The following is a 24,206-nucleotide window of genomic DNA, read 5'->3' on the forward strand; positions in this document are numbered from 1 at the left end:
TCTCCTAAGTTCCACATCAGAAAGAAAAGGCAATAAAAATCCAGTGCCATATTTTTGCTTTTCCACAGAAAAGGCACAACCTGTCGATTTTCCCCTCTATAAATGTTCATTTCTTAAACGGCTGCCCAAAGGCAGCAAGTGAAACACAGGTCACCCCTGCTGCTGAGAAGCAATTCTGTTAACACCTGTAGCTTCACGCATCGCAAGGTGATGTGGAAAGTGGGAAAAAGGACTCCTATCGACTCCCCACCGAAAATGATACGTTTCTCTTTTTTGCTAAAAACAGAGGTTACACGCCACAAATAATTTAAACCAAATAATGTTTCAGAAAAACCCTGGGCTCCCCCCAAATCTCTGTAAGGCACGTGGGATTTTATCCTGGCAGGCTGCCTTCAAACCCATGGCCTTTAGAGTTGCTATGAAAACACAGACTCTCATTCTTCCTGAGCGGGTGTTTTCAGAGCCATTTCTTCCCGTAGGACCCGGTCGGTGTTCTCCCATCTCATTGTGTGTCTGCATTAGAAGCTGAACTTTCCATCGCAGGACACGTGGACAGGAGTGAATACATCAGATGCCCCCCACCACCTTTTCCTCCTGTGCTCACTAGCTCTCTGTCTCTCAAACACCGACACAGGCACACAATGCCTGCCCCACTGCACTGTAGACAAAGTCAATACCACAGACCTCCATTCACAAGCTTGCCTAGAAAGCATGAAGCAGAAGTTCTCTGAATGCCTCTGCGAATGGCCAGCAAGACTCTATCCCACGATGCTGATGATCTCAGAGGTGTGGGAGGCTTGGGATGCAAAACCACCCTAGTTCACCGAGGTCCCCCAGGGACCTGCAGTTTATTTGACCTGGGGAGACCCTGGCGTTACTGGGGCAGGCGTGCATGGGAAAGTACTGGGGATAGAAAAGGACAGTCCTGGTTGGCGACGACCATCCTGATCTTGCGAGTTTCATTTACGACAAACACCATCACTTCCTGTCTGTCGTCACAGGGCCCACTCTCCCTGCGACTGCACCCGGGGGTCCCACAAAACGCCCCGGGGACCTGAGGGGCTGTGGATGGGCTCAACCTGCCCCCTCCCTTCCAGGCTACTCGCTGGGAACCCCTTGATCGAGGTGACTGGACCTGACTGGGCTCCTGCTCTTAGAGGTTGCCTGCCCCCCTCCACCGCCCTCCTTCTGGAATCGAGGTCCCCACGCCCTCAACCCCACTCAAGCTCAGGACGCTCACTGCCCAGAAAGTGAACACGCGTTCATCCTCCCGTTTGCCAGAAACTTCCTCCCCTCTGGTCCACCTCCCCCTCAGAGCTCAGGACCCCTCTCCAAAGGCCGGCTCCACATTCATGCCCACAGACCTTATGTATTTCTCGAAGAACCAGACAGAGGGAAAACAGCCATCACTCTACGTTTTCCAAAGACAGAAAAACGTTTAACTACAAACACCCCTGATGGCCTGAAGAAGCGAACGTGCTCTGTCTAATGCCCTCATTCTCTGTAAGTGAAATGCAATTTGAAACCATGCCCAGGTCCTGGGCTGAAGCAGGAGTATTTGCATACATGCTGGCTTGGTGGGATTTACATTTTTCTTGCACTCACGGAACTGAAGTGGCTTGCTTTTTGTCTTTCTTTCTTTCCTGCCTCATGCATTTTCTGAACATCAGCGAAAAAATGAGTTCCTGTCATCAGAAAACTGCTCTGGCCCTGCTTTTAAACTTGATTGCTGGCACCTGTCAGAGGACTGATCAGGGCTACCTACTGTTGAATTCTAAAAAAATTAGGTAGTAAACTAGCCAAGCCCCAAAGAGAGACTGACCCTAAGGCCACTGTGTCTGTTAACAGGGCCCGCAGGTGGCCAAGGACCTCACTGGAACCGCTGGGATGTGGGTGTGAAACGGTCTTGCGGGGACTTTAAACAAACGCATCCATTCACCAGGTTTTTGCGAGTTTCCCTGTCCCGTTCTGATCACTGGTAACAAAAACAAGCACAAATTCAGGCAGGTGACATCATGGTAAGGTTGCCCTCAAGGGCTGAAAGCACTGGGGGAACTCAAGGGAGTCCATTAGGTCTAGCGGTTGTATTTTATACAGTGACAGATATCACGACATGTAATCTGGGCTTGGTTTCTTCTTAGACCACATCTACCGTCTGCGGGATCTGTGGTCTGTGCCGACTTAAACGCACAGTAAGCGCTCACTTGTCCAGGGGTAGTGTTCCAGCAGCCCCCACTCTCCGAGCCATCGGCTCTGGCAGTAAGAAGGGCCTCTGGCCACCGAGCTTGCGGAGCTGACTCTTGGGAAGGCCTCACCGGGTCTTCCTTAACCTTCCCCACCTGGAAATAACCTCTGCTGCAGCTGAAAATCCCCACGGTTCTATTAAAGGGCTCTATGGCGAGTAGGAGCTCAATAAATAAACTTTAGTCGATAGAAGCTGACTTCAATTTGTGAGCTGATTTCCCAGCCTGAGCGAGTAAAAGGCAGCAAACCTAAAAGGAACTGGGGACGTTAGAGGCTGACCCAGTGAGTAGCACGGTGAGAAATGGCACCAAGAAGAGAGAGCGCTCACGAGACAATGCAGAACTCAGTGTGTGTTCATCCGCGTGTGTTCACTGGGTCTCTGCTACGTGCTCGACGCTGTATTACAACAGCACGACACGAAGGACAGATGTTAACAATGGGGGGGTCCTGAGTCATTTAGAAATTAATTATATTTACCATCCTTGAAGCAAACATTGGATTAACTGTTGATAACTTTAGATTGTTGGATATTTTGATTTCTGTAAGTATCGGTTCCCAGAAAGAACATGAGTGATCCAGGGTTCACTGCACTAAGTGAGCAAATTCTCTTTCTCCGTGTGCGTGCTAGCGATATGTAAACAGAATTGCTGATATCTTCCCCTTTCATCCTACAGCAACAAAAGAGGTGTCAACAGATAAAGAGCTCTACCTTGGTAATTCAGTCTTATATATCTGGGGCTGGAAGGTGAGTTTAAAAGAAGTGAAGAGAGATGGGAACACGTGTAGATGTATAACTGATTCACTTTGTTATAAAGCAGAAACGAACACACCATTGTAAAGCAATTATACTCCAATAAAGATGTTTAAAAAAAAAAAGAAAAAAGAAGTGACCCTTAATGATGTGGGGTTTTCGTGTTCTTTACAAAGGACGACGGCTCTGGGCTCACCCAGCAGGGGAGGGCTCCTCGTCTCCTGCCTAACCCTGTAAACAGTCAGATGGAAAGAATAAATATTATGGGCCAAGCTGGGGCCCTACACCATGTCTTGGCTGCTGGCTGGAGCTCACTCCCCAGCATCCCCGATGGCCTTCGAGAGGGGCTGCCCCACCCCCCGTCCTCGGCCACCATCTCCCTTTAACTTCTCATCAGTGGGATCCACTCTCCACTCAGGCTGGGCGCCAGCCTTGCACTGTCTGATTGCAGAACGTAAAGCATGAAGGTGACAGAACTCAAGAAAAGCAAGTCTAAATAAGGACACAGGCAAAGCACCCAGGACGGGGTCCTGGCCCGCAGGAGACTCTGGATTCGAATTTCTGCGCTTTCCATGCCTATCCCCACGGTCCACATATTTAAGGTGCTGCATGCGTTCCTTCCTGTTTTCCTTCCTGTGATCCCACCAATGCTCCAGGCTTCCCAGATGCTTTTCCGTCCCCTGGAGCAGGCTGTCCCCTTCCCCCACCCCACAGGCCGTGCAGGAAGCCCCTGAGATCTCCAAGCCCCTGAGCCCACCCTGAGATACTGACTACCGTGAAGATGCTATTGGCTTGTCCGTCCCTCCCATGACTGAAAGCTCAGGACGGGCAGGAAGCACCTGTTACGCACCTTCTACGTCAAATTCGCCTGAGCAAATAACAGCAGTAGTAGCCTGGTCCACTTCCTACCGGGCTGCTTCTCAACTGTAACCCCAATTATTTCTCTAAAACAGATTTTTTTCCCTAGATATGAGGAAGTCTTTAACTGTGAATACTGCTGATGGCCTGAAAAGGTAAACGCATTCTGGCTTTGCCGCAATGATCTCATCCTCTTTGGGCGAAATGAAATGTGAAATCTCACAGGGGCTCTCGCAAGGCGGGAACTGCACGGGCATGGTGTCACCTGGAGGCTCCAGTCACCCACAGCTTCAGCCCCATATCCCTCAGGACGCCAGGGAAGCCGTTCCCAGGCAGCCCCTCTCCTCCATCCTGCCTCCTGCTGAGGCAGAAGGCCAGCCAGATTTCTCATTTTCTCTTTTCAAAACATAACATACTCTTCTATACCAGTGAATTTTACACCTCTACGTGAGGACCAATGCTGTCCTCCAGCCACACGTGACCACCCCGAACTCCACCGGTGCAGCCTTATCTGTGCTGTGCACCCAAGGTGCCATCACTTCGCCTACTTCAGATCAAGTGTCACATCCAGAGATCCGTCACTTCCCACCCTGAGCCCAGACCACACGCGCTGGTCTCCACCAAGCCTTCACCCGACTGTACGTCTCACTTAGAATGATGTCATCTCCCCAAGAGGACCGTGAAACCCAAATGGGAAGAGGGCAAGGGGTGTTTATTTCTTGACCTGATACTTGATGCCGTGCCTGGCTCCCAGAAGCTGCCGAACACACATTGGTTCAATGGATAAGTGGACGGATAAATGGATAACTGGATCGTTGTGCCCAAGGAATTAAAACACACTCATCATGGTTATAGTTTGATGTTTGGGGGGTGCTTTTTTGTCACAAAAAACCAGGAATGCACCTACTACACAAAGGCTCAAAATAGGCCATCTTTTTAAACGAAAAAGCGATGATTCACCGAAGACTTTACTCAACTGTAGAGCAGCGTTTCCCTGACTTGGGGTGGAAGGCACATCCCTCCCACTAGACAGGGAGTGTTTCTGGGGCAGGAACACCATTTCTATCTTTGTACCACCAGCCTCCAGCCCGCAGGATTGGGAGGAAAGAGGTGCATGGCACGGCACGTGTTGCCTGAATGGACTCAAGTTCCTATGACCCCCTTCTTCAGGATTGTGCCCACGTGGCCACCACCCCGTGAAAAACCAGTCCCCTGTGGCTGTGGCTGTGCTTTACCTCTTTAAGGACCAGCACACATTTGCCTGGTCCCACCGACTGAGGCAGCTCTGCGATCCTCCCCTTGTTGAGGTAGGGGCCCGAGAAACACCTGTGGTTGATGAAAAGCTGAGGACAGCAGTACTTCCCGTTGACGGTACCTGCAGGGAAGAGAAACACCGCTGATGCTTTCGGACCGGAGAAACCTGCTTAACCCACTGCGTTGACAAAACTACCCGGAGGTGCACTGTGTCTTCGTATCAGAACGTTTTAACACCCACAGTAATACCTTAGGAATCCTGATTATTTTTTTCTACCATATAAGTGAACCTTTCTGTTTATTATGCAGGATTCAAAACACACACACAAAACACAGGAAAATAAGACAATGACCACTAAGGTATCCTCCAACGTAGCTTAAAGAGAAAAACACCAGTTACACAGCTAAGTTCCCCTGTGTAACCTACCTCAGGAAATCCCGCACCCAAGCCCCCCAGAAAGGACCCACTACCCTGAAGCTGGCATTTACCGTTCCCACGAGAGTCTAGAAACTTTACCACACAACGTATCCACAAGCAATTCAGGATACTTAGGTTATTTTAAAAATATTCCATAAAGGTTTTCCGCAACATTTTGTCAGTTCAACATGAGGTTTCTGAGATCCACCCAAACGGGTAAACGTATATCCAGAAAATGCATTCACTTTTCACTTTGTGTAGCATTCCACCGTGTGACTATAACACAGTTGAATTTTCTATTCTCTTACTGACGGACATGTAGTTGTTTCTACTTTTTAAATATTACCTATGGAGCCTTAATGAACACAGCTGTGCAAACCCACTCCTGTTTACGGACAAGAGGTTCTTCCAAGCCTACGACAAGCGGGGCAGTCGCTCAGCCATCGGGTCTGTGTACCCTGTTTTACTAGAGGCGGCCAAGCTATTCACCACAGGGACCCAAATTACACTCGAATAAGCACTGCCCAGTTCCTGTTTTTTTTAATTTTTCAACTGAAGTATAGTTGATTTACAATGTTGCGTTAGTTTCGGGTATACACCACAGTGATTCAGTCATACATATATATGTATATATCCATATTCTTTCTCAGATTCTTTTCCCTTATATGTTATCACCAAATACTGAGTAGAGTTCCCTGTGCTGTACAGTAGGTCCCTGTTGGTAATCTATTTTGTATATAATTGTGTTAATCTTTGCCCCACACCCAGGCCAACCCTAGGTATGGTCAAGCTTCCTCATTTTCCCAGTCCATGGATGTGAAATGTGCCTCCCAGGGGCTTGACTCTGCATCTTCTTCATTAACCTTTCTACTTATAAAGCAAAAGGGCAAGGTGCGGATCTAATTGTGTCACAAGCTGCCATGGGGAAAAAGCAGAACAACTAAGTGGTGAGGTATCCCTGTCGTCACTGGGATATGTCCTGGTGTCCGCGCACACGGACCGCGGTCACACAGCAGCTTCTCCTGCCGCTGTTCCAAGTCAAGCTGCACTAACAGTATGAAAACTTTCTTTCTGTATAAAAACTTGTTATTCATTTGGGATGGTGATTTGACAGTCTGGGAAGCTCTGTTCTTACAGGACTTCAACTGAGAACCAACAGGTAAGGAAGGGACACATGTTACTTCGCTGGGTATAAAACAGAAGGAGTAAAATAACAATCACCAACCCTGAAAGAGGACAGGGTTCTTTTAAAACCATTCTGAAGTTTGAATTTTATACAACAGGGAGAAAAAAAAAGTCCATAGCTGCATTTACATGGAAATTTGGAGATAGGATTACTCTGTCCAGACCTTTAGGAAAATACCACCTTAGTAAGTCTACTCACAAAACCGCTCTCTTTACTACAAAGAAAACTTTGCCTAATAGGATTCTTCCATGGTATATAGGTTTTAATCCTGCAATTCAGAACAGGCTTCGTTTTGGCTGGAAAATAGAATTCTTAATCAAATATATTAATTTTTTTTTTTTTTTTGGTGGTACGCGGGCCTCTCACTGTTGTGGCCTCTCCTGTGGCGGAGCACAGGCTCCGGACACGCAGGCTCAGCGGCCATGGCTCACGGGCCCAGCCGCTCCGTGGCATGTGGGATCTTCCCGGACCGGGGCACGAACCCGTGTCCTCTGCATCGGCAGGCGGAATCTCAACCACTGCGCCACCAGGGAAGCCCATCAAATATATTACTTAATGTACAAAGATGTCTATAATCAGATTTGTGGTCAAAGGGTAATCACGTCTGTGTTTTGAAAGGTTATTGTAAGATGCAGGACTTTATACATTAAAACACATATACTGTTCCCAACCAGCTATTTAAACAGAGGGTTTTAGGGAACAATTCAAAAGCTCACAGGGACTTAAGGATTAACCACTAGTGTAAACATGCAAGTGCAACTGGCATAAGATGTCCAAAATGAAATGCCTAATAACGATATTTTCAACACCTTCTTTTTCCACATGATTATTTGTGATACACAGTCCTAACTGGGCTCATAATTTCCAAGTAACACATGGACCCTATTCCTCAGACCAAGGGAAGTGTCTAGAGCCACTGACCAAGAAGCAGAAAAGAAGTGGCACCAAGAATTTAGCTTAGAAATTTTTTTTAAAGGAGTTGGTATCTGTAAATAAGCAGCAAGAAAAAAAGATAGTTGGCTCAAAGTTGAGTATTCTCATGTTGAGAATACTGGAGAATATATCCATGTCTCCAGTCACAGCGACATACTGGGAGGTGTCAGGGCGTCCTAAGTGGCTCGTTTACCTGTGGTGTCCAGGTGAGGGAATAAACAAAGGTCGTGAGGTATTTTCTCAACAGGCACTGTGGATGACGATCTGTGGATAAAGAAAAAACTCCCATGGGTTTCACGCTTTAGAAGAAACTGGTACCTTCCAAAGTCTTTTCATAACTTAAAGCAACTATTAGAGAAATCTAAGCTAAGAATGTGGTCAGATACAATGTGTGCATGTATAACAACAGGTAAGATCTTTAGGGGCAAGTCTTACAATAATTCCAAGAAGCCTATGGGTCTCCAGGCCCTGAAGGGGTCATCACTGATCGCTGAGGTTCCTCTAGGTCACTCCTGGGCTTGTCGCTCATTACAGAATTATAATAATGTCCTCAATTATATTTAGGACACAGAGAAAGTCAGCTTGCATTGACTTTAATTAAAGTCAGACTTCTCCTCATCAATGACTTTCTGCTGACTTTTGATTTCTGGGTCCATGCTTGTGTGGGTCATGGCCGCACTGAAAACAAAATCTCCAAAGAAAATCTAAGAAGTGATGATTCTTAAAATGTGAAGTAGGTTTATGAGTCTAAGACAGAAGTCTGTGCTGTTGTTCAGTAAAAAGCTGCTGAACAAATATTTAAAACTGTCACCTTAGGGGAAAAGCGGCAATCTGGCTTTCCCCGGGATGTACAGGTTGGCTGTGTAGAAACCGCATAGCTGGAAAACTATGTAAACTCCAAGTAAACGGTAACGAGAGATCTTAGTGGGGTCATCTATGGTGCTGGTTCCCAAAGTGGGATCCCCCAGCTGTCAGATCAGCATCACCTGGGAACTTGTTACACCTGGAGATGCTCAGGCCCCACCACAGACATCCTGAGTCAGAAATTCTGCAGAAGGGGCCCAGCAACCTGTGTTTTAAGGAGCTGTCTAGTGACAGATGCAAATAAAGGGTGAAAACCACTGATCCACGGACTGCAAATTGAGGAGTCATGAATTCAAATTTGGCCTCCGTGACGTGACTGTTAGTTTAGTTTTTCCTCTCTATTTCAATGTTATCCAGATAAAACTGGAGTGAGATGATTAACCTGACACACTGTTAGAAATGTAAAAAGAATACCCAGAAAACTGTTATTTGCATCAAATAACAATGCAGTTATTATTCAATTTCATTTTATTTAAGTTTCAATTCAGGTACATGAAAAAAAAAAGCTGTTTTCAATTCCCTTTCCAACAGTCTACTAAGAAAACAACAAAGACTTGGTAAGGGATGTGTATCGTAGTATATTCCAGACATTTTCCAACATATAAGAATGTTACCAACAGTGATGATTTTCCAAAAATATACAGCCGGCCTGTCCACAGGCTGTCAAACACCCTCCTTCCTCATAAAATTACAATAGAAATGTGGAGTAACCTACATTTATTCAGCAATGGAGGGCCCACACATTTTCACACAGAATCTAATTTAATCTTCCTAAAACACCTGAGAAATAGGTATTTTACAGAGGAGGGCATTGAGCTGGGGAGAAATAAAGCAACCTGCTCCAGCTCACTGGGCTGGGAGCGGGCAGAGCCGAGGCCTGGACAGGCAGCTCTGCAGGGCCCCTGGAGGCATTAAGAACCATGGGCACAGAGTGCCTTTACCAGCAATGCAGGACACTGGGCATCCTTCAGGTTGGCTGAGCTGGGAGGAAAGTGAGAAGTTACGATCTGGAGAAGAAACTGCTTTAGAAGCAAGACCTGAGTCCTGCACATAATAGATGCACAATAAATAACAGAAGCTATGTGTTACTCTCCCCTCTACTACTGTGCTAGGTGTTGACTAGCTCTCTAACGAAAACAGCCCTGTTTCCGATCCTCTTGAAAGACACTTCAGAGTCTACCACGGAGTTTTGGTGAAAAAACAAACTTACTGTTTTTCTGGTTGCACAACTGCGATCTTTCTCTTCTTTTGTGCTGTAAAACAGGCAAAAAGGGAAAAAAAGAAAAGCAGCTTTGATAGCTAGCTAGGAAGAAGCATTTTTTAAAATGGCTCGGTAGGTATAGAACTGTCTGTTTTAAAGTAACAATTTAAAAACTGAAAAGTTATTTCATTCAGGCCACAATTCTATCTTAATTTCTTCTAGCATAAAACAGACTTTGACTTTTAAGAAATGAAATCTAAATAGAATTTAGTACACTTAACTTTATCACTACACTGGCTACTTTATTCTAAAATGTGCTTCTAATAAAAAGAAAAAGAGCACATGTATCAGACCTCCCAGGAACAGAGCTGGTAAGATGGATTGGTATAAGCATGATTACCCAGATGACTTTTTTCCCTACAGAAAATGGGATAAGTAAAAAAATTTTACCATAGCAGCATGCTCCCAAATTAGGATTAGAGGCATGTTTATAAACTATAACTTTTTATCATTAAAAGGAGGACTGGTGCCTAGCAAACATATACGTCTGTCAAATAGTGACATAAACCAGCCAATAATAAACTTGGGGTTAAGAACATTTCCAGTTTACATTTATAACTGGTTAGAGTCACCTTCACAAAGACAGACCAGAGCTTCTGGCATATATACGTTTGGGCCTAGATAAGCCTGCATCTTCCAACATTAGCAAAAATTAATTCTAACAGAACTTCTAAAGCTGTCAGAGTTTGGCAGATTCATTTCGACTTTGCCTCTTCAAAGCAAAATGCACGTGTGAGAAACAAGACAAAACCAAGAATAAATAAGAGAAATAGTGACTCAAATGTCATCTATTCTTGATTTTATTTAGTATCCAATTCCAGTACAGGCAGACCTCAGAGATACTGTGGGTTCAGTTCCGGACCACCCCAACAGAGTGAATATCACAATAAAAGAGTCACAGGAACTTTTTTGTTTCCCAGTGAATATAAAAGTTATGTTTACACTGTACTGTAGTGTACTAAGTGTGTAATAACATTATGTCTAAAGAAACAATGTAGATACCTTAATTTAAAAATACTTTATTGCTAAAAAATGCTATCATCTGAGGTTCAGTGAGTCGTAGTAGTAACATCAGAGGTCACTGATCACAGACCACAACAAATACAATAATACAGAAAAAGTTAGAAATACTGCAAGAATTACCAAAATGCGACACAGAGATACAAAGTGAACAAATGCTGTCGGAAAAGGGGCATCATAGCCTTGCTTGATGCAAGGTTGCCTCAAACCTTCAGTTTGTAAAAAACGCAGTATCTGTGACAAGAGGTCTGCCTGTAATTACTATGAAAAACTACGAACTCCGTGATCTCTAAAGTGAAAAATGAGTGTAGACTAACTTGCCTAACTCAGTCTTTGCTAACTAGGGTGAGATGCCTGAATTGTGTGATGTTTTGATGAGAAGCCACACACAACAGACCCGGAAGCGAAGTGCGAAACGGAGGGGAAACTTCATTATGTTCATCTTAACCCCGTGGGATTTCAATCAGAAAAACTCAAAACTCAGAACGCTCGTCGCCTCCCAAATCCATGTGAAGGAAGGAGGAAGAGGATCAGGGCACAGATTACTGTCTGAGGTACAACCAGGTACAGGGAATCGGGGCCAAACCCGGAGAACCCAGGGAGAACCTGCCCAGTGGCTGTGGAGGCTGAGAGCAAAGGAACCGCGTCATTTTAAGTGAGAATAAAAGAAAAAGAAAAGGAATGCCCTTGCGAATGAAATAATTATTCTACGCTCGAATTTTTAGAAATATTTTAAAGCGAGGGACAGTGATGTCACTGTTATTGGGTCAGATTCAGTGTGCAGTATGGGGTACAGAAGAATCCCTTAAAATCCACCTCTGTCTACAACCTGGGCCCCCTACTTTGATTCACACGGATAATGCCCCATCCAACTCGTAATGAATATGCAGTAGGTCTCTTAAGTGTCCTTCAAAATCTGTTGACATCAGGGAACAGGAAGCCGACTATGGGATGGAGCTCTCTTTATGGCAAAGTTCTGAGCATCTGCGTAAGTGAACCTTATGGTAGGATGCTACAAAGAAGTCAGCTAGCATATAAATTAATAAAGAAAACATTAGAAATATAATATATTTCACAAAAAATTAAAGCCCCTTATCTTTAAGGACTCACATTTTAAAATAATACTTCTGTTACGCATTAGGGGGGAGTAATGAATGCCAGGCTTGATTAGGTTTGAAGATTTTTAAATGGTTACCATTTCAGGAAAATGACCTACAATAATACATGTTAAAACACACACTTGTATGTATTTAAGTGGTGTGTGTGTGTGTGTGTGTGTGTGTGTGTGATGCTGTGTTGTTTAATTACTAATATTGTTTAACTTTGGCATTTTTGTGATCAGAAGATGGGATACAATGCACTTTTCAAAGTCCAGTTGAAATCTCACTGAGTTTAGTTAGTGTTCAGAGTAGTTCAGTGTTTATATCTATGTCAGTAAATTACTGGGACCAATTATGATTATTTTGGGGTAAATCTCATGAGGAAAAGTAGTTCTTTCTCAGATATGATCATACAAATGTATAGTATTCAGCTTACATTTTTTCTAATCAAGATCATGAATTGTACACAAAATGGAGAGTGAAGATTCCAGATCCTCTCTCTGCCTCATCATGTGACTTAGTTTGTCAACCAGGAAAACGCTTCCGAATAGTCATTTCATGCAGACATTTACAGGATAAATGAGACTAAAGTACTGGTGCTCTGTGTGAAATCAACAACCTTTTTTGATTTTTACAATTTGGCTCCACTAACTATCTTTACCAAACTGCCTGTCGATTCACCCAAGTCCCAGACGTTACCCAGCTGGGCTCCGAGCAGGGCGATACTTACAGACTGTCTTGTGCGGTGTGGTCAGAGGGTAGGAGTTGGCTTCACACCAGCCCACGGGGAAGATGTCCATGGATTCAACGTCAACAATGAACTCTGGAGCCGGACTCTGCAGGCCTGCAAGGAGTCAAGGCAGCAGGTGCAAACAGGTTTTACCAACAAAGACACAGAAGAAGGAGGGAAAATACGGGGCACCCCTGAGATGGAGGAAGACATTCCTCTGAATGTTAAACACAAAGCCGACAGTATCTTGCAGCAGATACAAATGCCTGAAATGTAAAATAGCAGGAGTACAAGGAATTCACATGAAGTAGGGGTCTGGAAAGGAGAGCTACTTCCCCCTGAAAATGGGAGGAAGAGGAAGGAATCTGGGGACAATTGGCATCTAAGCCAGAAAGGTTAGAAGGAACAAGCGTCCTTCTTTCCTAAGAACAGCTTTGAAATTAAGGAAGGTGGTCCAGCTTGTGGGGTGGAAGCAACAAGACTTCTTCACCCAACACCAAGCAGAGGTCAACCTTCAACCAGGGAAAGTTAAATGCTCCAGTTAAAAGGAACTGGTAGGGCTCGGTAACACTAGTTGTAAGTAGTGATTATCAAGGCACAATTTCCTAGGGAACGTGTTCGTTTACCCTGTGATGGAAGTCACTTATTCTGAACTCAGTTTGCAGTCTACACACTTTTGCCATTTCACACAAGAATCACTTATACAGGAATGTCTCTTTAGTGGGGATCTGCCTACGTATCACCTCCTGTTTCATAATCATAATGATGCCTGTGATAAATCAGCATCACAGCTGAAAAGAGAGAAAAGATCTGGATGTAATATGAGCAAAGGTTCCAAGGAACTCTGCTTACTAAGAGAGTAAATTTAGAACCCAGCAAACTAGTGAAAAGAAGGACTAGTTCTACACTGAATCAACAGTTCTTTAAAAACACACTTTGAGGGAAGACACTCTTGAACTAAGAATCAAAAGATAAGAAAGAGCTCTATTAATAGAAAGACTCCCTGGCTCTAACCATTTAATCTTGCTGTGCTCTGGTTTCTTCACCGCCAATCAAGACAAAAGTAACACTGTAGAAACTCCATCACATGTTATTTGATGAATTTGGAATAGCATCCCCCTCAAAACATAACTTTGTGAAGCTCAATACCAGCAAACACAAAGTGTCCTAACCATTTTGGCTACGCTGGCTCCTAGAGTACGTTATTTGATAAAGATAGGTACCCAGTTTAGAGCTAAAATGTTATTTTGGTGTAGACAAAGTTCCCTGAACACTCTGGCAGTGGATACTTATACGTACATATTATCAACATTAGTCACGCTGAACTTTTGATTTGTTCTCAGAGAAAAGTCATTACTGTGATTATCAATCCTAACTTCCTTCTCACTGAATTCTCCTATAATTTGAAGGATATATAAGCTACAAGAACGCAAGGAGGTTCGTAGGGATTATTTTCCAACACAGTTGACTGAAAGAAAGCATTTCTGTCTTGTATTGTTTGACTCAGACAGTATTTAACCTATTTGCCAAAGAAATCATCAAATAAACAAGAAGACGTCCAAAACACACAAAAGGTAAAGAAACTCTCCAAGTAGCTTCAAATGTGGAAGTGATTTTTGTCGAGAAGCGTGCTGGATTCTGCAGAGGGGCCAATGAAGAGGGTCACCAGGCTGTTTCCCAATTCACAAGGCACATCCTCAGCTTCAGACTCACAAAAACACAAAGAGAGAGCATATTTCTTAGCTACTCAGCAATTTTGCTAACAGGTTGAATTCATCTACTAGATACATTTGTATTTCCAGATTTCTGTTTAGGTACAAAAAAGATTTTCAAGGTCAAAGTAGTACTTCAAAAGGGAGCATAGGTGGCTTCCCTGGTGGCGCAGTGGTTGAGAGTCCACCTGCCGATGCAGGGGACATGGGTTCGTGCCCCGGTCCGGGAAGATCCCACATGGGATCTTAACTGGGCCCGTGAGCCATGGCCGCTGAGCCTGCGCGTCTGGAGCCTGTGCTCCGCAACGAGAGAGGCCACAACAGTGAGAGGCCCGCGTACCCCGCCCCCCCCCCCAACAAAAAACCAGGAGCATAAAGTGAACTTTATAGCTTATCCCTTCCTGAATTATTTCTATCTTCCAGCGTTCTGCTAGTTCATACTAATGCTTTAACATATACACTTCTATAACAATATATACATTCATATATTTCTAAGGTCGTCTTTACCATACTTTTAATATTCTTTGATCATGCTTTCCATTCAACTAAACAAACACTTAGGAGCTACAAATGTGTCAGCAACCTTGTTCTCAAGAAAGTTACAGTCCTGGGCTTCCCTGGTGGTGCAGTGGTTGAGAACCCGCCTGCCGATGCAAGGGACACGGGTTCGTGCCCCGGTCCGGGAAGATCCCACGTGCCGCGGGGCGGCTGGGCCCGTGAGCCATGGCCGCTGAGCCTGCGCGTCCGGAGCCTGTGCTCCGCAACGGGAGAGGCCACAACAGTGAGAGCCCGCGTACCGCAAAAAAAAAAAAAAAAAAAAAAAAAAAAAAAAGTTACAGTCCTGCCTTCCTTCCACCCCAAAATCTGGCCCATTAAGGGATATCTTAAATAATAACTGATGGAAAAGTGGGGTATTTATCATCCAAGAAAGTATCTGTGAACCTGAAACTTTTCCAATCCTCTTCTGAATGATGAGTACTAATTTTTTATTTCCTTTTATCAATCTTATGAATCTAGAAATATCTGGCTGGACTCACAATACTTTTTTAAAACATAACCCATTATTTCCCAAGATTAGAGACTCAGCAGCTTACAAAATAAGTCATTAAAATGTTGCCAATGCTCCTTCTTGCTTATTCTAGGATGCCCCAAACTACCTATGTGAAGAGAGATACTCCGCTAAGGGCCTCTGCAATACTCTCTATCATTTTACAGAACAATGTCCAATGAACAACACAAGGCCATACTCCATCTCTGACTTTGTTTCAGCTGCATCAAGTCGTGGATTCTACTTATTCATTCTTACCCAAAACCTTCATCTCAAAAACCATTGGGAAGCCTAAATTTCCATCGATGTGGCCATACTTGAATAAGTTACAGTACATTCCTATAATGGAATATCCATCCTGCTGCTATAAAAAAGAATGAGAAACCTCTTTATATATTTATACATGAAGATGTATATTTGAGTATAAGAAAAGCAGGGCACAGAACACTGTGTATATTTAGTATGTTACCATCTGCTTTAAAGGGGAAAATAACATACTTATATGTGCATGAGATAAACCTGGAAGAAATGAAAAATCCTAATTCAGTGGGTGTATGCTGGGAAAGGGCCTGAGGGATAGGAGTGGGGCGGGGAGACAATATGACCAAAGATACTTTATGTATTTTCAGCCCTTGTGAATGAATCACCTATCTTACAACTACAACCTCGCCATCATCACAATGACAACCACACGACAAAGCTATTCAGAGAAGAAAGGAGGCTCCCATACGGTATGGCCACAGAGGTCGGATTAAGGGAGGACAAGTTACCTTAAAAGGAAATTAAACTATGATGTCATTTCACCGCTACAGGAGAAAGACTTTCCATACTCACAGGACCCATGTACCAGCATCTAAAGCTGGAGAAATCACTCTGGAACCTTCAAATGGTTTTTTGCAATGTGCGATATCCTGAGACTCTGTCCTCAGACCAGTGCAACCCAGCCACTTCCACGAAGTGCCTCTTGCCCTTCTGTCTGCAGAGACTGTATCACAGCTTCCCCCGGCAGAGGATGCAGGGCACTGTGATAGAATCGGTAGCCCCTTCTATTGGGAACAGCAGGATGAAAGACGAGGATGGCTGTGATGATTGCTAAAGAATCTTCCTAGGAACACAGTCCAATCACACCCCTCACAGTAGCGACTGCTTCATTTCCAGCCAATTACGGAAGGGAATGAGCCTGGGCGAGCCCAGTGGAGATGCTGGTGGGACCAGAGGCAGGAGGGCTGTGAGGGCAGAGGCTAGGAGCAACCACGGAGGAAGTACATGATGTTCACTGACTACACTAATAGAATCCGAATGACCCCTGCATCTCAGGTGAGAGCCAGCAGAGGAAGAAAGGCGAGAGGGCTTGAGGGACTCGTCCAGCGCCCTCATCAAGAGTTAAAGGCCACACCGAGCTGTGATGGGCTCGAGTGTGCGATGAAAAGGTAAAGCACTGGAAGAAAGAAAAGCAAGAACTGGGTGCTGGAAACCCCACCCGCCATCCATCCTGGGCCCTCCATCTGCAGATGGCGGGGGGGGGCCAGAACAAGATCTCAGAGATCCCTTGTCAGCTCTGGAATAAATTCCTAAGGAATCAAGAGACAGCAAAACTGTGGCTGGCAAGACTGGGATAGGAAGCCATCGGAAGGAAAACACAGAAACGGGACTAAATGTGTGAGTGGAGGGAGAGATCCATCCACAGAATGGCAAACTCTTACAGCACTTACTCTGGACTGGATACTTTTCTAAGCGTTTCATCCTCACGACCCGGAGAGATCGGACGGTTTTCATCCCCATTTTACAGATGAGTAAACTGAGGGTCAGGAAAAGATCAACTGGCCAGTAAGAGCGGGGGGAATCTAGGGTTCGAACCTAAGCAATCTAGCTCCAGAGCCTAAGAGAGCATTCGAGGCGGGCTCGTGAGGAAAACGTGGTCAGTCAGAAGTCACACTCAGCACAATGGCAGCTTGAAAGCCCAAACTTTCCTTTGGTTCCTGTTGCAAAGCCCTCTGGAGGGGAGATTCCCCCCTCCAGCCTCCCATCAAAAGCCTTCTCCCAAATTCCCATTTTGCTCAAGAAAGCCACAGCCAGGGCTGTCGCTGACCACTCAGAACCTGTGTAACTGACTGGGAGTCTTCAAAGCCTGTTCAAAGACAGCACCCACTCCTGGGCCACGTCCCTTAACTGTGCAAGAATACAGGTCCTGCTCCCATATATATACCCCTATCTGCTAAAGCAGCTTCTCCCCAAAATGTCTCCTGCAGCCCATACCTCTTTTTAAAGATTTAAAAACCACCCACACTGGCTTGAAATATAATTACTTTCACATTTGCATTTTCCCTTGTTTCATTCTTGCAGGTCTCTGCAAAATGCTATTAACCACCAGACTTTATCACAAGTTGCAGAAAAGGCTTAAAGAGCAGTTTTCTGCACCTGGTCTCCTAGACAGAAGAGGTTGAGTCACCTGAGTTTCTTTGCCCATTTGATCTCCTAGAGGCCTTTACAAACTCTCCGTGCAAAAGAATCATCCGGGAAGGGTGACATGAAAATGCAGATTCCCAAACCCTGCTCCCAGGACTCAGAAGTCACGGGTCTGGAGCAGCCCCAGGAATCTGCACTTTCATAGGACTCCCGTGTGTTATGATGCAGAAGGTAGTTTACTGGAACTGAACCAGGCACACACGGGAAAAAAAACTGACCAAGGAGTTTTTGAATTTTAGCTTACAAGTATAAAACATCTCACTGTCTCAAAACTCGGTTAGCCAAACAGCAGTTCTTAAGGGGCTGCTCGTATCTTAAATCGCTTTCTCGTTAGGGGACACCGATTTTATTTATTCCTCGTATCTATTCAGCAAGCCTTTAGCAAGCAGAGCTCACGTGAACCCTCATACAAACATTGTGCTGTGTGCTAACAGGCAAAGAGCGCAGTTACAGACACGAGGGGTCCGCTCTGCTGGTGCACAGGCTCCAGGCGGGGAGGCTGAACTGGAAGGGTGCTGCCTTCTTTCTGTTTATCAACCTCGTTCAATTCCTAGGATGCACCCGGCACAACTCGAGCACTTTATAGATAGGACTTCACCCATAACCGTCCTATAAGGCGGAATCCGTTACCCTACATTTTATGGAACTGCACACGAAGAAAAAGGAGAGTCTAAACTCACCAAGTACTCGAGATCACACATCTAGGAAGCAGATGTGCATGTCGGGAGTGGGTGGCTGAATGCTGAGTTATACAATTTGAGTCTTTTGCTCCGTGAGAAATACAGACTCGTTGAATACTTAAAAGAAGGCAGGGGCTGTATGATACAGAGCTAAGCCTTACTGCTCTAGGAGGATGGGAGAGAAAGCAGTTGAGAGACTACTGACATCCTAAGAGGAAGGGATGGAGACTTGGAACCAGAGTGTGGCAGGGAAAGGACAGAGATGGGGGCGGGGGGGGGGGGGGGCCTGGAGTCACTACTTGTCGTGGGGGCTTAGTAAATTCTGAAAATCTACTAAGCTACCAACTTTGTGAGGATTTCCTTTTATTTCAGATTGATTCTGAAATCCTAAGCCACAGTTATGTTTTAAACTACTTTCTGGGAATTAACAACACACTGGACTTTCAGCTAAAATCACTGTTCTCTGCCCCTCCGAATCTCTTGGACTATAGTATTTATTAGACGGTAGGCCTATCAAAGACAAGAGGATGACTTTTTGGTGTCTAACTTGGGTAGAATCATGATGCCTCTGGGTGAGGTGGGAAAGTCGAGAAGAGCAAACACAGGGGTTACAACAGTGGCCTCCGGTTGGGAAACGCGGACGTCCCCAGGGAGACGCTCTGCAGGTAGCTGGAAACAGGAGTTCGAACGTTGTTTGCTGAGAGCGCTGGGGATCTGGACACGTCAGCACAGAACTGCTGCTTGAGTCACAGAGGAAGAGGAGGTTGAATGGGAACCGGGGAAATAAAGGATGTTGAAGAGTTCTGTCCTCCCCATATGAGGGAAGGAAACACCAGAGGACCAACGAGTACATGGGAAAGACAAGGGCAAAAAGAGAGGGTTCTGGGAAAGTCCACGCATCAAAAGTGAAAGGTCTACACCCTCACACCAGCACTCCTAATAACAGAGTTGGAAGCTGGCTTAGGACGCTGTAGTATCAGGGGAAGGAGGCGAGGACATGGTCCCTGCAAGCTGCTTGCTGCCTTCCAACCTTGAAAGGCGAATGAAACTGAAAGCAAGCAGAGGAAACCAGCAGAGTACAAAGTGCCAAGAGATCCACCTCCCCACAGCCAAGAAGCTGGGAGAAAATCAGATACATCAGAAATGCCACTGGACAGTTGCAGAGTGTACGCCTTTCTGAAGAGGGAAAAGGAGAGATCACATCCGTCCTTGAATTGTCGCTGGTGTTTAAACACCTACGCTGAAAGTCTACTTAAAGAGCCCACGCGCGGCTCGTGAAGGTCATCTCCTGCGGAAATCAGGGGCCACGTCCCTGCACATTCAGTCCTTGTCAATGGGGATGGTGAAGTTCACAGTGAAAGGATACGGTTCCTCAAAAAGCTACCATCCAAAGTGATACACAGCTCAGACCCACAGATTGAAATTTATACACTATGTTTTGCTAGTATTGACTGTAGAAAATTTTTATTTTCTCTAAATTTTGTTTCGGAGGGCAGCGAAAAGTAAAGATCATGAGACGCTAGCAATAACCTAAGTTGATGGTTTGAGTTAAGCTCCCTGAAGTTACATTTTGGTACTTCTCCACAGACCTGATGACCTCTGGGTCATCTTCCTTTTTTTTGTTCTCTGTATGTTTGTTTTTAACAAACCGGAAGGGAAAGCCCCAGGAAACAAATGATGGGAGGGCCATCATCCCTTCCCCACGGTCAAAGTGCAAAAACGCCATCCCAGAACGCCCTCCTCTTTTCATTTTTCACAGGCCTCCCAATGTCAAAACCAGGATTTGCTGCTCATGTTCTAAGCTCTCTATAAAAATTCCTGTAGTGGCAACAATAAAAGAGCTAAACAACCCAGTGGAAATGAAGCCTGCAGGTTGTGATACTTTTTATGACATAAAAGGAATCTTCTGACTCAGCTGAAAGGCTGAAATACCTAATATTGGGGAGTAAAGGGAATACGTATCACTTCTCTTTGAAACGGGAGGCAAACAGTATTACTAATAACAGAGACAAGAGAAACCAAGGAAGGCAACGCAAAGATGTCAACCCTCTTCGTGAATTAATGCACTTTGAGAGTGACTAGAACACCCGCACCCTATTTGTCCCGAAAGAAAATGATCGCCAATGAGTGTAACGTGACTTGGATTGTGAGATGCAGATGTACCAGGGTGTGAGCCAGTGTGTGGGGCTACGATGCGAGAGGTATTAAAACTGAATGTAATTCGTAGAATATGAATAAATGCTCGTAACTGTAGAGATGATAACCTAGAGCAGAAAATTAACATAAGAGAAAACATCACAACGTCCTTTTCCCGAACACAAAACCCCCTCATCAGAAATGTCCCTGGCTCGCTGTCAGTGGTTTTTGAGAACTTGACATTCTTTCCAAATATGCACCCCAAATAATATTACACTAATCTCACGTATTTGATTTATCGCTTCCTCTTCAACATCAGCTCCATTAGAAGCACTTAAAGAACTATCTGACTTTAAAAGAAGTCAAATACTAAATTAAAATGATCATTTAAATGACTAAACGTAGTCAATTAGCCATGTGTTGAAAATATTTCAAATCAATTTATTACCTAAAAATAGCTAACAAATTGGTATGAAGTACATTATAAATTAAGTGTCATATAAACGGTCTATAATAAGAATCACCATCATCATAAGAATAATTTAATTGCCCCAGAGTGACTGGAGTGAATGTCTAACATTTTGTCCCCAGGACTGAGGAAAGAAAACACTAAATACATAAAACTTGGAGACAGTGAGAAGTAAGTGCCATTAAAGCTTGCTGTCACTTTAAAAGGTCAGTGTCCAGGAAGGGCCAAAAATCAAAACAGAACTCCCCCCAAAATCCCAAATTCAAGAAAGATCAGCAGACTGAATGAATTTTAACTTTAATTGATGAGGCAAATGCATAATGTTGACCAACAGCATCAGGTAAACAATATCCAACAGATTTTATTTTTGAACTTTTTAATATGTTAAGGTCGGGGAAAATGGACGATCAATTTTCTGACCTGCTTCCTAATGCTAACTCATTTTCATTACTCCCAATGAAAGCACTCCAGAGAATAAGAAGAAGAGCTGACATGAGCTGATTCACATTTCTCTGCTATAAAACCAGAAGTTTCTAACCAAAGAAAAAGCAAGACTGTCAAAAAATGTTAAATATACACTAGACAGTGCTCATCATTCTTTTTAAGAATCCGGGAGTTGTAGGGTATGTTGAATTAAGCAACAAAGATGTCAAGAGCAATGAAACTGAACCTCAGTCACATGTTAATGGCTTAGCTACTTTCTCCATCTATAAAAATCAGGACACTCTTACTGCTCTCTCTGTTAGGTAATTACTAACAGCTTAAAAGCACTTTGGAAGTACAAACTGCTAAACAAATTATGACTGCCAAAGAATTTTAACCGTCATGTGCTAAATAACAGTGATGAAACGTGGGCCTTGAACTTTACCACTTTTGTTTTCAAATTAATCATGTAAACAGGACTCTAATCTCTCATAATATTAGGCTTAGCACAGTATTAGGTAGCAAGTTCAATTTAGGGATTCAAAATCACCGAAGGGATCTTGTTTTTCCAAGAGCAGTTGATTCAACTTTATATGCAGTAATGAGAGTAAGTTCATGTCCTACTCCAGTAGCTACAGAAGTATCACCATGACACCTGTGTCTACATTTTGGCTAATTCCAACTCGAGGCCATTCTACTTGAAAATCTACTAAGCTACCAACTTTGTGAGGATTTCCTTTTATTTCAGATTGATTCTGAAATCCTAAGCCATAGTTATGTTTTAAACTATTTTCTGGGAATTAACAACACACTGGACTTTCGGCTAAAATCACTGTTCTCTGCCCCTTCCAATCTCTTGGGCTATAATATTTATTAGACGGTAGGCCTATCAAAGAACCTTCAGTGCTTTTTTAGACTCGTTTACTGACGAAAGAGGATAAAGATACTGGCACCAATTCTATGACCTTCCAAACTTTCTATTCCAATGGCGGTTGACCGTGTCATAAAATTTAAAATCTGGACTAGGAAAGCTAACATCGCTTCATTTGTCATCTACAGCATCTTATTCCTTTTCCATATTCATTTGAAATAACTACCAAGTGCTGTGAAACTGAAAAACAATCAAACAACTAACAGGCAAACAAAAGACCCAAAGAATTTCAAATCACAGAAAGATGACACAACCTTAGAGAGCAAATTCATTTTAATTCTTCCTCATTGAAAATATAACATCTGAAAAAGACAGTCTCCTATCTAAGCCCACAGTCTGACCAAGGTTCTGCTTACAAAGTGCATGCTTCTGTGAATTATCTGGACGATTAGAAGTAAAATACAGCTATGAAGAACAGTTTAAACATCATTAAACAAACAAGCCTAAATTCTGTTTATTATATATTTGGGGAGAAAGTCATGTCCAGTTACTACTTTAAGGAAAAGTTAAACATCTACGAAAGAAACCAAAGTAAAGGGTATGATTCACAGTAAAATGCAAACATACAATTTTATCCTCTTAATAACCAAGACCTCAAATACCAAGTTTTAGTGACCCATATTAATTTAATTGTGACATTAGCTTTTATAATCAGAGATGTACAAAGACCAGTGTGCTCCAAACATAATTACTGCACCAGAGTCTCATTTCATGAAATTATTAGTTAAGATGAGAGCCTCTGAACAAATTCATATTTGATTAGACTCACTTATTGAAGAACGCTGAATAATTTAAGACAGTTGAAATAAAAGGACAGCAGAAGGGGCACTTCTGAGCAGTGCTGACGTCATCTGCACCCTGCCCTCTCCAGGTGGACCCTGAATTCAGAACGATTATGAACTGGGCGTACCTTCCAGGTGAAGCCACATCAGCCTCCCCTTCACAGCAATGACAGAGGCCACGCAGAGTTCGCCCGGATTCCTGGGGTTCACAGCTTCAAGTTTCATGTTCTGTGTGAAGCCCCGGCTGAATGACGTCTGAAAGAGAAACAGAACTGACACTGAGCCAGCAGATACCACAGCCAGATAATGCGAAGCAAGAGAGTGGCCAGCTGGCGCGGCAGAAATGTATACACGCGCACGCGCACCCACGCGCGCACGCGCACCCACACGCGCACGCGCACCCACACGCGCACGCGCACAGATTTATTGATAAGACAGACAGGAGCGCGCACCTGCTTAGTCTTTCCCCACCATCCGTGAGGAAAGAACCACACACCCTTCGCTTGTTTCCCAGAAATGAGAGCCACGCTGGGCACACAGCAGGTGCCTAACAATATCTGCTGAATGAGCGCGAGGGTGAATCCACTCTGGCTTCCTAGTGCCATGTGCGTCCTTCCAACCTCGGGATCACTACGGTACTGATGACTCCCCTCCCGCGTCCCCTGTGCGCCTCACTCACGTCCTCCCGGGCGTTATCTGAGGGGGAAAGGAGACGGCGACCTCCACCGGGGATCATCTCCTTCAGCAGGATGTCTGTCCTCTAGCTTTTCCTTTGGTGCAAGGTCTGCTGGTGATGAATTCCCAGTTTTCTTTTATCTGAAATGGTCTCTGTTTTCCCTTTGTTCTCTGTTTATTTTTCTTTACTTTTAAAATTCATTTTCAAAAACTCACAGAGGGAAATTCACTTTTTGGTGTGCTGTTCTAGGAAAGCAGGGCTGTC

At 44.2% G+C, this 24,206-nt stretch overlaps 1 protein-coding gene across 6 annotated transcripts in view; it reads right to left on the reverse strand.

The window, feature by feature from the left end:
* The window catches only part of SFMBT2 (Scm like with four mbt domains 2), a 221,512-nt gene that overhangs the window by 32,540 nt on the left and 164,766 nt on the right, over window positions 1-24,206 (reverse strand). For all 6 annotated transcript variants that reach the window (XM_067030224.1, XM_059056565.2, XM_067030223.1 and 3 more), the window contains 5 exons: window positions 23,395-23,521; window positions 12,620-12,733; window positions 9,719-9,761; window positions 7,838-7,908; window positions 5,089-5,228 (listed from right to left, as the gene is read on the reverse strand). In XM_067030224.1, the coding sequence (XP_066886325.1) occupies window positions 5,089-5,228; window positions 7,838-7,908; window positions 9,719-9,761; window positions 12,620-12,733; window positions 23,395-23,521 (495 nt within the window). The remainder of the gene's footprint in view (window positions 1-5,088; window positions 5,229-7,837; window positions 7,909-9,718; window positions 9,762-12,619; window positions 12,734-23,394; window positions 23,522-24,206) is intronic.

Source organism: Kogia breviceps, chromosome 3 (genome assembly GCF_026419965.1).
Source record: "Kogia breviceps isolate mKogBre1 chromosome 3, mKogBre1 haplotype 1, whole genome shotgun sequence".
NCBI lineage: Eukaryota > Metazoa > Chordata > Mammalia > Artiodactyla > Physeteridae > Kogia > Kogia breviceps.